The sequence below is a fragment of the Mirounga leonina genome, unplaced genomic scaffold (genome assembly GCF_011800145.1).
Source record: "Mirounga leonina isolate KUSES-001 unplaced genomic scaffold, KU_Mleo_1.0 Mir_151, whole genome shotgun sequence".
In the NCBI taxonomy this organism is placed as follows: domain Eukaryota; kingdom Metazoa; phylum Chordata; class Mammalia; order Carnivora; family Phocidae; genus Mirounga; species Mirounga leonina.
Genome location: NW_023270377.1, coordinates 60325767 through 60340952, shown reverse-complemented (window position 1 = coordinate 60340952; position 15186 = coordinate 60325767). Strand labels below are relative to the sequence as shown.

Sequence of the window (15186 nt, the reverse complement as noted above, 5' to 3'; positions counted from 1 at the left end):
CCCTTTGACCCAATTGCCCCAGTTAAGAGTCATCCAAGAAAATAATTGGATGAGTACTCATAACTATATGCACAGAGTAATTCATGATCCATTATTTCCATAAAATTGGAAATAACTTAAATATCCAAAAATAAGAGATTAAATCATTTATGATAATCACCCAATATAATACTATACAGCCATAAATTTGACACACATGCACACTTGCATATGTGCATATTGCACATAAAGACAGCAAAAGATGCTTGTAACTACCAAACATAAATTAAAATGGCAAATACATCATGAGCCTTTGTTTTTTTAAAAATGTATATGATATGTATAGAAAAACATCTGAAAAGATATACACCAAGATATTAACAGTGGTTATATCTGGGTATGGAAATTATCCCTGATCTTTTTTTCTTCTCCTTTAATATCTATTTTAGATAGTACAACAGTGAATGTATGTTATTTTTTAATTAGAAAAAAATTCTTTTTTAATCAGAGAAAGAAAAAAAGGAAACATTTTGCCACTAGTTCTCTTAGTCATTTACTTTGGGTAGAAAGTCAAAGATTACTACACTTCCATTGATTAGTGATTGGTGAATATTCAGATCTTTTGGGAATTTGGAGCATTTTCAGCAACTAAAATATAAAGAAGAAAAGACAAAACTGATGAACACAGCAGTAGGAACAGCTCTGATATCTCAAAAGCCAGGTGGCTTGTTCTTTGCTCTCCCTCCCTTAATCAAAATTTGATAAAGCTCACCTTCAGTAGATGATTTGCAGACAGTTTTAATTGGTCAGGATGTGGCACCAGATGAGTTAATTACAGTACCAAGTTTTCAGTGTGGTTATGCTCAGTAGATTTGTAGAATGTACCAGGGAGCCTCCAACTCTGCCCAGAGTGGAAGAGGTGGCCAGTGTGGGGATGGGGCAGAAGAGGCTCTTCTGAGGAGCTGACACCCAAGCTAAAGGGTAAGGGTGCAATGGCCAGGTGGGCCAGAGAGAAACGACATTCCAGGCAAAAGCACAGAAGTATGAATACAACCCTGAGGAGGTTCAGTGGGGGCTTTGCAAATGCTGATTTGTTGTGGTGGTGGTGAATAGAAAACAAAAGCATGCTAGGGGCGCTGGGTGGCTCAGTCGATTGAGCGCGTCTGACTCTAGGTTTCAGCTCAGGTCGTGATCTCAGGATTGTGGGATGGAGCCCCACATCAGGCTCTGCACTCAGCACAGAGTCTGCTAAAGTTTCTCTCTCCTTCTGCCCCTCCCCTCTGTCTCTTTCTCTCTCTCTCTCTCAAATAAATAAATAAATCTTTAAAAAAAAAAAAAGCAGAAAAGCATTCTAGAAATCCTAGCTTTCTAAGTTTTGTAATACAATATGCATTATCTTACACATTCTGGGTACCTTTAAACTTAAGCTGATAATTTGTGTTCTTCGTAGAACATTTTCCTATCTTCCAATCCTCTGTGCCTTCAAAGCTGTTTAAATAAATACAAGCAGTAAGAAGAATACACAAAGATGCCTAGCTGATGCAGATCCGGGAAGAGTAGATGCATAGTGACAATGTGGGGAGATTTGGATCTGGTAGTGTTCCCCATATACACCCTCAGCCCTCACAATGTTCAGGTTGCATATAAGAACTAAATGGCCAGTTTGTATGGAAATCCTGTTAACACTTAGGTCAGCACAGGAGCCTTTACAAAGGACAGTGTCCTTTTCTCTGATGTCATGTTTTAAATGTCTTTCTTCACTGAACTTACTGAAACCATTTGCAAAGATGTTTGTGTTTTCCATCATCCTTCATGGTAATTTCCATAAGAAAAGTTGTATGACTTATTTATCTGAAATATGCCTCCCTCAAGACTCATGGGGATCCTAGGACATCAAAATATCTTGATCTGAGCATATCTTTTGCAGGGTGCATTGGTTTCGGCTCAGGTCGTGATCTCAGGATCGTGGGATGGAGCTGCTTGGGAACAAGAAATTGACTTCTTATTAAGAGCTCCATATACAACAGATTTTTGTTTTTCAGAGCTATCAAAGAAGCAGGAACAAATTTGCTTGGTTATGCTAATTAGCCTTTCTCCCAAGGCTGCCACGGAAGACACAAATTTACAATGAGAACTACTCCCAAATCTAGAGACAGCAGGAAGCTAACAGAAATCAACCCACAATGAATTAGTTGCAACCTGTCCTGTTTTGGAATTAGAGCATGCTTTCAAGTGTGAATGACTAATGGGTTTCTTCATTTGTCTACAAGCAAGATTATGATTGATAAAAGATAAAACATAATCTTTGCAACTTTTATCAAAGTTAATAAAAACTGCAAAAAGAAATTTAAATGAAGTTTATAAAATGGAAGGTCAGAGTGTGTGTCTCTACTCCCATCCAAGAAAAAAGTTAGATTCTAACCCTAAAGTAGAAAAAGGTCAGTTACAAGACTAGATTGATTGATCAGTGCTCAAAGAGTACTCTGCTTCCTTTGTTTTAATTCTGATGCATAAATCTGTCTCCAGATTATTTCAACCAACTAGTGAAGGGGAGAGTATGGTCCAGATTATACTATGCACTGTAAAACCACACACTGACATTCTACTTTTCAAATATGACTCTTCTGAGTTTGGTTAGTACAACTCTACTCTGAAAAGATCATCACCCCTCAGTGAACTGGCAAACTGAATTTTGGAGCCTATTAAAGCTGAGACCCAGTTTTAGAGTGTGGTGACTTCACTGAGTGCTGCCAGCCCAGCATGACAAAGCCAGCTGGCCTCATGGATCCTTGCTGTAGAAGAGAGATGCTGGGGCATTCTCAGCAGCCCAGTACTCAGGAGCCAGCCTGCACCCAGCCCCTCATCCAGTCACATGGGATCCCAGGGTTTAAGAAAGAATTCGATGTTTCGTCTGGAGGGACTTTTTCAGGCCAGATGCCCAGTGGAAGCACTGTCAGTGAGGAATGAAATCTTTTTCTGTCTCCCCTAGAACCCACAGCTGAGTAAACTGACTGCAGCAAAGCAACAGAGCTGCCGAGCCTTGGAGGCAATCCTCTCATGGATTCTGAGAGGCTAGAGGAGCCCTTGGAATATGCCGAGAATCATATGTAGACAGACACCTGCCTCCTATTCCCTGATTCTGCCATTTAGCATGTGATTCCTAATGGAGGCTGAGGACATTTTTTAATTTTCCTACAGATTCAAAATAATCTCACACTTTAAAAATGAATAATTCCTGGGGCGCCTGACTGGCTCAGTCAGTAGAACATGTAACTCTTGTTCTTGGGATTGTGAGTTCAAGGCCCACATTGGGCATGGAGCCTACTTAAAAAAATAAACAGAATGAATAATTCCTTAATATCACCTAATACCAATTCTTAGTCAAAATTGCCCAGTTGTCCTAAGACTGTTCACACCTGTTTGTCCAAGCCAGGATCCAGTTTAGGTCATTACCTTGCATTGAGTTGCTATATCCCTAAATCTCATTTAATACGTAATACTTGCTTTCTCATGCTCTGACTTTTTAAGCGATTGATCCAGTTATAGCTCACCTTCTGTATTTGTTTGCTTGATTCTTTGCAGGGGTCTTAGCTTGTCCCTCTATACCCTGTGTTCTAGGTAAACTGGAAGATTGGAAGCTTTGATTACATTCAAGCTAAATGTTTTTGACCGAAACAAAAAATATAAATGTCAAATACTTCATATTGCTTTGCATCACAAGACAATGTTGCCTGGGCATTAGTGGTGCTAAGACTGGAGCTGGATTAAGATGTACTGTTATCTTGCTCTTCTTGTGCCCTGAAGGACTCAGTGTAGAGGCGCTTTGGCATCACATGACTATCAACCATTTCTCTGAAGGTTTAATGAGCTCTTGATAATCCTTGCCTAAATCAATAATTTCCCTTTGGAGTCTCCTTTTCTATGTCAGCAGGTTTTATGCTACACTATTTTTTAAAGTTTTTATTTTAATTCCAGTTAGTTAATATACAGTGTTGTATTAGTTTCTGGTGTACAATACAGTGATTCAACAATTCCATACATCACCAGTGCTCATCAGACAAGTGCACTCCTTAATCCCCATCACCTATTTCTCCCATCCCCCCACCCACCTCCCCTCTGGTAACCATCAGTTTGTTCACTATAGTTAAGAGTCTGTTTCTTCTCTCTCTCCCTCTCTGTTTTTTTTTCCCTTTGCTCATTTGTTTTGTTTCTTGAATTCTACATATGAGTGAAATCATATGGTATTTCTTTCTTGGACTTATTTTGCTTAGCATTATACTCTCTAGCTCCATCCATGTCATTGTGAATGGCAAGATTTCATTCCTTTTTTATGGCTGAGTAATATTCCTTTGTGTATAGATACCACATTGTCTTTATCCATTTATCTGTTGATGAACAAGTGCATCCATAATTTCACTATTGTAAATAATGCTGCAATAAACATAGGGATGCATGTAACCCTTTGAATTTGTGTTTTTGTATTTTGGGGGCAAATGCCCAGTAGTGCAATTGCTAGATTGTAGAGTAGTTCTATTTTTAACTTTTTGAGGAGCCTCCATACTGTTTTCCACTGTGGCTGCACCAGTTTGCATTCCCACCATCAGTGCAGGAGGGTTCCCCTTTCTCTGCATCCTCTCCAACACTTGCTATTTCTTGTGTTTTAGATTGTAGCCATTCTGACAGGTGTGAGATGATATCTCATTGTAGTTTTGACTTGCATTTTCCTCATGGTAAATGATGATGAATATCTTTTCATGTGTCTGTTGGCCATCTGGATGTCTTCTTTGGAGAAATGTCAGTTCATGTCTTCTGCCCATTTTTAACTGGATTATTTGTTTTTTGAGTGTTGACTTGTGTAAGTTCTTTATATATTTTGGATACTAACCCTTTACTGGATATGTCATTTGCAGATATATTCTCCCATTCCATAAGTTGCCTTTTAGTTTTATTGATTGTTTCCTTTGCTGTGCAAAGCTTTTTATTTTGATGTAGTCTCAGTAGTTTATTTTTTATTTCATTTCTCTTGCCTCAAGAGACATATCTAGAAAAAAGGTGCTATGCCTAATGTCAAAAAGGTTACTGCCTCTGTTTTCTTCTAGGATTTTTATGGTTTCGGGTCTTACATTTAGGTCTTTAATCCACTTTGAATTTATTTTTGTGTATGGTGTAAGAAAGTAGTCCAGTTTCTTTTTTTTTCCACATGTTACTGTCCAGTTTTCTCAACACCATTTGTTGAAGAAATTGTCCTTTTCCTGTTGGATACTCTTTCCTGCTTTGTCAAAGATTAATTGATCATATAGTTATGGGTTCATTTCTGGGTTTTCTACTCTGTTCCATTGGTCTCTGTGTCTGGTTTTTATGCCAGTACCATACTGTTTTGATCCCTATAGCTTTGCAATATAACTTGAAATCCAGAGTTATGATGTCTCCACCTTTGCTTTTCTTTTTCAAGATTGCTTTGGTTATTCAGGGTCTTTTGTGGTTCCATACAAAATTTAGGATTGTTTGTTCTAGTTCTGTGGAAAATGCTGTTGGCATTTTGTTTAACAATATTTGTTCTTTAACAATATTTGTTCTTCCAATCCATGAGCATAGAATGTCTTTCCATTTCTTTGTGTTATCTTCACTTTCTTTCATCAGTGTTTTATAGTTTTCAGAGTATAGGTCTTTCACCTCTGGTTAGGTTTATTCCTAGGTATCTTATTATTTTCGGTACAATTATAAATGGGATTGGTTTCTTAATTTCTCTTTCTGCTGCTTCATTAGTGGTGTATAGAAATGTCACAGATTTCTGAACATTGATTTTGTATCCTGCAACTTCACTGAATTCATTTATCAGTTCTAGCAGGTGGAATTTTTCAGGTTTTCTATATGTAGTATCATGTCATCTGCAAAGAGTGAAAGGTTTTACTTCTTTCTTTCCAGTTTAGGTGCCTTTTATTTCTTTGTTGTCTGATTGCTGTGGCTAGGACTTCCAGTACTATGTTGAATAAAAGTAGTGAGAGTGGACATCCTTGTATTGTTCCTGACCTTAGATGAAAGGCTCTCAGTTATTCCCCACTGAGGATGATGTTAGCTGTGGGTTTTTCATATATATAACCTTTTATTATGTTGAGGTATGTCCCCTCTCAACCTAATTTGTTGAGGGTTTTCATTGTGAATGGATGTTGTATTTGTCAAATTATGGGGCACTATTTATGTACTAGTTATGACATGAACCAAGTCATTAGCTTCTTGATTCTTGATTCCCTCACCTGTAAAATGGGTATAAAAAATATAACCAATTCACATAGCTGTTGGAAGTGTTATATGAAATGACCATGGATCACCGGTGCCTGGTGAAGTGTATGCATGCAGTAAGCTTTGGTTATTTTTCATTATTGTGCTTTTCCTTATTTCAGCAGTGACAGCTTATGGAACATTATCATTGGCCGCCAGTGTCAAGTCCTTGAAGCAAATGACAACATATCTGATAAATTGCTGCTAAGGAGTTGAGGCAGTTAGACTTTTGAAGAAAACTTACACCATTTTTTATTTTCATTTTTTAGAAGATTTTATTTATTTGAGAGAGAGAGCACATGCACAAGCAAGGGGAGGGGAAGGGGGAGAGGCAGAGGGAGAGGGAGAAACAGACTCCCCACTGAGCAGGGAACCTGACATGGGGCTCGATCCCAGGACCCAGGATCATGACCTGAGCCGAAGGCAGACACTTAGGCTGAGCCACCTAGGTGCCCCATTAAGGCAGATTGGAATTTGTTTCAAATAAAGGCTGCTCAGCTGAGCTGACCCTCAGCGGAGAGTAGGAAGATATCTGCCCCTGGCTTTTGGATCCTACAAAGCCATGTAAATGAGCAGAGTTCTTAAGAGGTTTCATTTCCATGTTGGGGCAGATAGGGTAGAAATTAGAGAACCCATAGTAATGTGACAGCTAAATTCTCTTCCTTAGATTGTCTCCAAACCTTACCAGGACTCCTGGAGGACCTCAGAGTCCATCTGTCCTTTAGGTGTCCCAGAACCATTGGGACTTGCCTAGGCTGACGGGAATGAGTTCATTGGCCTGATGCACAGAAACCAAAGTGCATAGAGGGTGTCAAGTTTCAGAGGAAGACAGGATTTAAAGTCAGACCAACAGGGGTCAATGTCTTAGCTCTGATAGATATTCACCTATCCCTGGCCAAATCCCTTACTCTCTCTGAACTACAGTGTCTTCATCTATATAATAGGGACAATTAAAGCACTTAGTTCAAACGGTTGTGAAATTTTTGTTAGATATATAAAAGCATTTTAAAAAATATGAAGTGTTATATAAAAGCTCATTAATTCAATGTTAATGTTAAGGTTATTCTTGCTGATCTTCATATTTTGGGGGTCCACTAGTCATTCTTTTATTCATTCAACTTGTCAAATATTTATTGAGCACTTTGCCACATACCAGACCTTAGGATTAGGTGCTGATGTAGAGTATAGAATAAAGCAAATCCGATCCCTGCCTTCTTGGAACTTACATTCTATAGTGGGAGACATATGATAAACAAATGTGCACATAAATAAGTGTATCATTATAGTCTCCTCTCCCCAGGTATTGATGTTATATTTTTTAAATGGAGATATTGCTTATACTCTCTATATAGATGCATTTTGGTGGTATTATCCATGAACTGTTCACAGAAAATTCAGAAATGAATTTCTTATTTTAAATAAAGAATAAGATTTTTAATATAGAACTAGAAGAGACCTTAGGAATAGTTTATCTCAATCCCTCCATTTTACAGAGAAGGAAAACTTGAAACCAGAATACTATAGAAATTTCCCCAGTCTGTGTATGCGTGTGTGTGAGAGAGAGAGAGAGAAAGGCAGAGAGAGAGACCAGGGTCTTGATGCAGGAGTTAGAACCCAGATTTCTCTTCCCCTCATCAGTGCTTTCCACTTTGCTGGGGTCCATCTGAAAGGGCCAACTTGTATTTTAACAGTAAGTAATAATTACCACACTTTTATACAATGGGTTTCAATTACTAGAAATTGGGGACACAGCACAATTGATTTTTCCAAACTTTGCTCCATAAAACTAATACTTTAATAGATGTTAGTAGGTTATCATTTTTTAAGTTGCTTAGTCAAATTAGTTTAAGAAACTATGCACCCACCCCCAACCCCTGCCTTTAGGAATCCAGAAATGAATATTGTGATTGTAAAAGATCATTCCTGAAGTAAGGAAGCCTCTTAACCATGTACAACTCAGCATTTCCCATACTTACTTGACTACAGAATCTATTTTGAATTATCTAACAATTAATGTGCTTACAGTGTGCTGGCTGGGAAGTACAACTTTAGCATCAGTTTTGTTGGCTTCTTGGTAAAGTCTGTGAAAGCCTAATAGTAAACTAAGTTGTATCAGACACCTTTTAAAAGGGTAGCTTCTTCGGTCTTAGGACCTCAGGCTGACTGTGAATATAGCAGTAACACTTAGTAGGATGCATTTTCTTAAGTTGACCATGTCCTTTTAATCGAGGACCAGAATAGGAAACAATGGAAACTTAGTAAGAGTATGTTCTGATACCTCTTTGGAGGAAAACAATCCTCTTTAAGTTCTTAAGCATGATTTCAGGCCTTTAAAAAATGACTGTTTTTCTTTTTAGGCATCCACAAGCCCAGTGTTCTCCAAAAGGGTGTGATGTCTCCGCAGGACATTCACATAAGGTAGCTGGACATCTTGATTCTGAAGTGACTGTGTATCTTTGTTTCAGACTTGTCCAAGTCGATGGTTGGGAAGCCTATATGTGGCTGCTTGGTCAGGTCATCCAAACATGAAACTGTTAGTGATATTTTGAAGTCTTTGAGACAAAAGCCCAGCTTGCTAAAGAACTTTGGTTCAGCAGAGAGACAGGGAGGTACAGTGAAGAGAGAATCAAAAGCCTGGAAATTTGCTGCTGAGAATAAATGCTAGCTGCTCCCTGAGGTGATTTGTCTGTGCACTCCACTCTCTACAGATGTTAGAGCCTCTTTTTGAGTAAGGACCCGAGGTTCTTTGGTAGCACTTTGATATCCTGCTCGAATTCAATATGTGAAATGGAGGCGTCTCTCTGTGACTTGGAGCCCACAGCAGGCTTTGAAGTCTGATCCAATTTTTGCTGCCTACTATTTGATGTTGAAAGGATGAAATGAAGAAAATGTACAGTTTTTGCCAGTAACTCTGCTGAGCATATGTAAGATTAAAAAAACAAAATCCTTTGGATGATGTACTTAGAAATGTTAAGTAGATTAATACCTTCCTATAGGTTTTCTTTTTTCTTTCTTAGGGATAAAAATTAAGTATAGGAGAAAATCAGCACATAGCTATTTTTTATATTCTGGATTATAATTAAGAGGGGGCTAGGTTAACTTGTTCAGAGGAAGAAATAAATGAATTAAGCAAAAGGTGCTGAGACTCCACTAGTAATTGCCCCAAGGAGAGGACCTCCTCTCAATTCTCATGCAAGACGGGGGCAACTCACCACATGACCCCAGTATACTTAGCTTCTTCCCCATATCATCAGAGTTAAAGGTCCCTTAGTTAAATGGAGGCTATGTCCTTAAGGCTACTTCATCCAAAGATTAATGTTTCTCTTACTGGGTCTTTCCAAAGCATTCCGTTTCTGGGACTGATCTACTGTCTTCTCAGACATGCCATGCTGCCCCAGGTCGCCCAGGACCAAGTCCCTCAAGAGGAGCCCCTGCAAAATCTGGTAAGAACATTTTGAACTGCATGCTGCTTCTACCTTTGGCGTGCTTGTGCACTTTTTGATGAGTTGTTTAGGCAGGACTGTCTAGAAGGTGGGACTCAGATAGTAATATGACCTAACATTAGCAAAAGTTCAGGTTTGTGCAACCATAAAGGCTGGAAGCAAAATGTGTATTAAAGGTAGCCATTTACTGCCTTCTCATGCCACTCAAGTTTACTTCTCTGAGGGAAGAAAATGAATATCAAAGGCCATTATTTCCCTTTACCTGTTAAGAACCTCAAATTAGGCAATGGCTTCATAATTTCATTTTGTCAAAGGAAAGATAAACAGTTGACCAGCTTTCAGTGGAACAGATCATTTTGGGTCAAAATCTAGGGCTTAGTAAAGAATATGGATTTAGAGAGTAGTTCTGCTCTTTTGGCAACACTACCATTCTTTCAGCAAGAATACACACATCTTGCCACACTGCTTTGGGAAATAGCTATTTATGGCCCCTTTTCTAAATTCTTTGCTACAGAATATGGTGAAAGTTAGTTTGGGGGCTTATGTGTGGCTATACTGTGCAGCTTATGTGTCCTTCTGGAAGATAAAATAGAAGCATGATCGTAAGAAATATTTATGAACCAGAAGATACTAAGAGCAGTGTGGACCATTCCTAAGAACGAAACCTTTTCAACTTAAAATACTGACATTACACTTAATGTAAACCTCATCTGTTTTTCTGAAATATGCAGTAGGTTCTCAGGTCTCTCCAAATTTCTTCTTAGCCTGTTTTTCAGTGACAAAGTAGTACAATATGAAGTGAAAAATGTACATCAAATGTGTTAGGACCATCAGTCTGTATGGAACTTAAACTCTTGGAAAGAGACAAGAGAGGACAACTGTACTATAGCAGAACCTTCTAAATGGGTATGCAGAAAATAATAAATCTGTCAAAGGGAATATTATCCCCACAGTGTTCAGTGTTCCCACACAGGCAGATAGTGTTTAGGAATAAGACCACAATGAGGAGAGGTAGGAGTAGTGCAAAAAAAGAGGAAAATTTAGGGAAAAGACTGTGGTGGAGCAGAATCATTATGCAAGAATTTGGTTGGCATTTGTCTCTATCCAAATGGACAATCTCTACCTTTTAATAGGGTTGTTTAGACCATTTATATTTAATGTGATTATTGATGTATTTTGGCTTAAATCTACCATCTTGCTATTTATTTTCAATTTGTCGCATCTGATCTTTGTTCTCTTTTGGCATTCTACTTTAAAATACACATAAAAAGAAAAATTTTAAGTATGATTGAGTAGCCAAAGGCACAGATTCTGGAGTGAGACCTGCCTGGATTCAAATCTCTGTTCTCCTGTGTAGTGTTAATTGAGTTATGAAACAGCTCCTTATCTCAGTACTTACACATGTAAAATGAGTAATTTGAAAAATTTTTTTAGATTTGCAACAATTTGAAAAAACTCTCAGATGAACTGCACAGTTTAGAAATACTGAAAAAAATTAAGAAAAAGGTATTACTGTATGAGAACAGTATATAATACATATAACATATATCATATGTGTTAATCAACTGCTTATGTTATCAGTAAGGTTTCAGGTCAACAGTAGGCTATGAGTAGTTACATTTTTGATGAATCAAAAATTAGACATGGATTTTTGACTGTGCAGAGGTCAGCACTCCCAACCCCTGTGTTGTTGAAGGGCCAACTATAATTCCTTTTTATTGTATTCACAAAAGTATCTGACTGTGCAAATTGGAAATTAAAACAACCAACCCAAAACTGGTCTTTTAAAACAGTACAAGAAGTCTGAGAATAGGAGAGTTCCTGGCACTTAGTAAGTATTAACAATTGTTGAGTAAATAGATGAATAAATAAATATAAGGACAAATGTTTAAAGGATACATTTTTAAACAGTAAAATCAGATAAGGTCTGGATATATGCCTATCAGTCTAAATAATTTCACTGCTTGGATTAGTTGCAAAGTGATTGGGGGATGGTTGCACTTTTAAATGGGGTGGTTGGGGTTGGTTTCATTGAGAAGGCTTGAAAGTGGTGAACTAATTAGCCATGCAGTATTTGGGAGAATAGCATTCCAGGCAAAGGGAATATGTATGGCAAAGGCCCTGAGGGGAGAGCCTGCATGGAATAGGTGAGGAGTAGAAAGAAGCCGATGTGATAGGATCTGGGAGAGCAAGAAGAATGGCAGGAGGTGAGGAGCCAGGTGATACAGGTCAGCACTTCTTCTTCTTCTTTTTTTTTTTTCTCAACTTTTATTTATTAAGTCATCTCTACCCCCAACATGTGGCTTGAACTCACATCCCTGAGATCAAGGGTTCCATGCTTGGGGTGCCTGGGCGGCTCAGTCAGTTGAGTGTCCAGCTCTTGATCTCAGCTCAGGTCTTGAGTTCAAGCCTCACACTGGGCTCTGTGCTGGGCATGGAGCCTGCTTAAAAGAAATAAAAAATAAAACAAAATAAAAAGAATCGCATGCTCTACCGACTAAGTCAGTCAGGTGCCCGAGGTCCGTACTTCCTAATGACTTAACAAGCACCCCAGGGATCTAGTTCATATGAAGATTCTGATTCAGTAGGTCTGGGTGGCTCTGAAGATTCTGTAACTCTGATAAGCTTCCAGGTGGTGCCAGTATTGTTGCTCTGAGGCCCACAATAGTAAGGGTATAAACTCAGTGAAATGCAGAGTGCTAAGCATTTTCAGCACGGAGTGACATGACCTGAGTTGTGTTTTAAAATGATTACTCCAGCCCGTGGGTTGAGGATAGACTACAGACCTCATCAGTGAATGAGATATTCTGGGTAAGTTTCATTTTCCAGACAGCTAAAACCTTCTGAAACCTATGACTCCCTTTCATACTAAGTGTAATGAACACAATTCTTTAGTGTCTCAGTACATGATCATTAACAATTATCACACTGGGCCGTAATGCAGAGAGAGTTCTAGAGACCGTTGTGAAATGGGACCACCTACCCTTTCCTGTGATACCTCACCTAAGTGAGGTAGGTCTGCCCTTGGTTATCTTCTCATCTACAAGCAATACAAATTATTCATATTTCTTTTTTAAGTTTTTTTTAAGTAAGCTCTACACCTAGTGTGGGGCTTGAACTCATGACCCTGAGATCAAGAACCGCATGCTCTACCAACTGAGCCAGCCAGGTGCCCCCATGTTTCTTTTTGAAGGTCAGAAGGTCATTGCACTTGCTACATTGCACTTGAACTCCATTGGGTCTTAAAGCTGGAGCATGGCACATTTGTAGGGAGCTGAGGAGCGAGTGGAATTGCACTGGCCTCCCAAAGGAGACAGTTGGCAGCGCACTGTGTTGGGCTGTGGTAGAGCCCTCGGGGTGTCTGATGTCAGGTTTAGTGATCTGATTTGAGATCTTTCATGGCCTGTCCACCCCACACTTCTTCCCAGTCTAATGCCATCTCCTTCATTATTTTTCTTTCTTGTTGCTCATTGCTAACTCTTACTGATTTTGGCATTGGTTCAGCTATCAGAAAGCAAACTTGGGCTCTGTTTTATCCTTGGAACTCTTAATCCTTAGGTTGACCAAACATCTCCATTTTCCTAGAACTGAAGGGTTTTCCAGGATGTGGGATTTTCAGTGCTAACACCAGGACAGTCCCAGGCAAATGGGGACAAGTTGGTCACCCTATTAAAATACTAGAAGTTGAACTTGATTTGGGGAGGAACTGTTTTTTTAATTAGATCACTGTTTCAGGCAAGGCAAAGCCTTAGATCCATGTGACAGAATTGCCTCACACTGCCTGCCTGTGTTTGGAAGGGGTTACAAGCAGCTTGCCAAACAGCAAGCACTGTGACCATAAAGGGCTCAGATGTCATCCATTTGACCAAGAGAGCATGTTCCTACAACGGAGTCTCAAAGGCAACATAATCCCTATTGGGAAAGCACATGGAAACCAAGCCCTATATGGAGGGAAGGCTGCTAGGCCTTTGGCCTGCATCTGATGCCATTATGGAATGCCACGCACAAGACTTCGAGGCCTCTCTTACGCCCTCGCGTATGGGTAGTCTCTGGTACTCTGAATCCCTCCTCTTTTTTTTTTTTTTTTTTAAGATTTTATTTATTTATTTGAGAGAGAGAATGAGAGAGAGAGCATGAGAGGGAGGAGGGTCAGAGGGAGAAGCAGACTCCCCACCGAGCAGGGAGCCCGATGCGGGACTCGATCCCGGGACTCCAGGATCATGACCTGAGCCGAAGGCAGTCGCTTAACCAACTGAGCCACCCAGGCGCCCCTGAATCCCTCCTCTTTTTGGCTTCCATTGGCCTGAGACATCTTTCCTTCTTGCCCAGGTGCCACAGAATTCACCGTAAACCCTCATCAGTGAGACTGGTTAAAGCCTGTCTCAGGACTTTTCTCAGTGAGATAGTAAAGGAATTACAGGCATAGAATTCTTATTCCATTAGCATGGGAAGTGGAAAAAACCACCTCCATGTTAAAGGATCTTTTTTGATGAGTGGTGCTCAAACTTCAGTGTACATCAAAATCACTGTCATTCCATAGTCTCTGATTTGGGGTAGAGGAGAGGGGGAATTTTGTTTTTATCAAATTCCCAGCTGACACCACACTGCTGGTCTGGGGACTGCCCTTTGGGAACCACTGCTCTAGGCGTCCCCTATCTCTGCAATACTACACTGAGTCAGAAAAAGTGAACTGTATATGTATGGTTTTCTATTCATTCAACAAACACTTACCGAGCACCCACTGTATATCAACTGCAGGCCAGGAAGTGAAATAAGACACTTAGAGAATGTAATGTATTTCTAATATCTTGGTCTTTGCTGTTATTTTCCAAAGCAGGTTTGGGAATACACCAGTGTCCTTATTTATCTCAAGTGGCCTCATTAAATTCTCAGGAAGTTGTCAAGAACAAAGTTACAGTTATTTGTAACTTGGCTGTAGAGGAGGAGGAGGGGAGTGTTCCAGATTTTTATAAAGTGTCTCAGTTTCTAAAATTATTAGGAATTACTGCTTTTAAAAAATATTTCTATTTTATAAACCCTGCCAGGCTTTGCCAGCTTCTCTTAACACAAGATTGCTCTAAACCCCCCCAGATCTGAATATTTGCACGGATCTCTAATGTATATGTCATCACCATAATGTTTATGTTCTGGTTTTTTGCAAAAGAATTTAGGTAAGACCAGCATAAGGATTGCACGGTTGGAGGCTTGTGGGCATGAGGGTAGAGGATGGAAGGAGAAAGAAGAGAGGAGATGATAGCTCTCCGAATCCCAAACTTCATGTCTAATTTAGCCTGATTTATGTTAATCAGATACCTTTCTTCTTCTGCTTAAAAGACTTCTTGTTTTTACCAGATCTGGATTTGGGGTTGTTTTGTTTTTGTTCAGCTTTATTTTGTAATTCTGGAGAATGTGAGCGGAGTGCTGGCTGGCTGTCGTGGCCGTTTACCCCAACAGAGGCTTCTGTCCAAAACTGTGACTTTTAGGA

At 39.4% G+C, this 15186-nt stretch overlaps 1 protein-coding gene across 1 annotated transcript in view; it reads left to right on the top strand.

The window, feature by feature from the left end:
• The window catches only part of MYO3B (myosin IIIB), a 394690-nt gene that overhangs the window by 301448 nt on the left and 78056 nt on the right, over positions 1-15186 (top strand). The window contains exons 30-31 of the mRNA XM_035008358.1: positions 8616-8676; positions 9602-9701. Of these exons, the coding sequence (XP_034864249.1) occupies positions 8616-8676; positions 9602-9701 (161 nt within the window). The remainder of the gene's footprint in view (positions 1-8615; positions 8677-9601; positions 9702-15186) is intronic.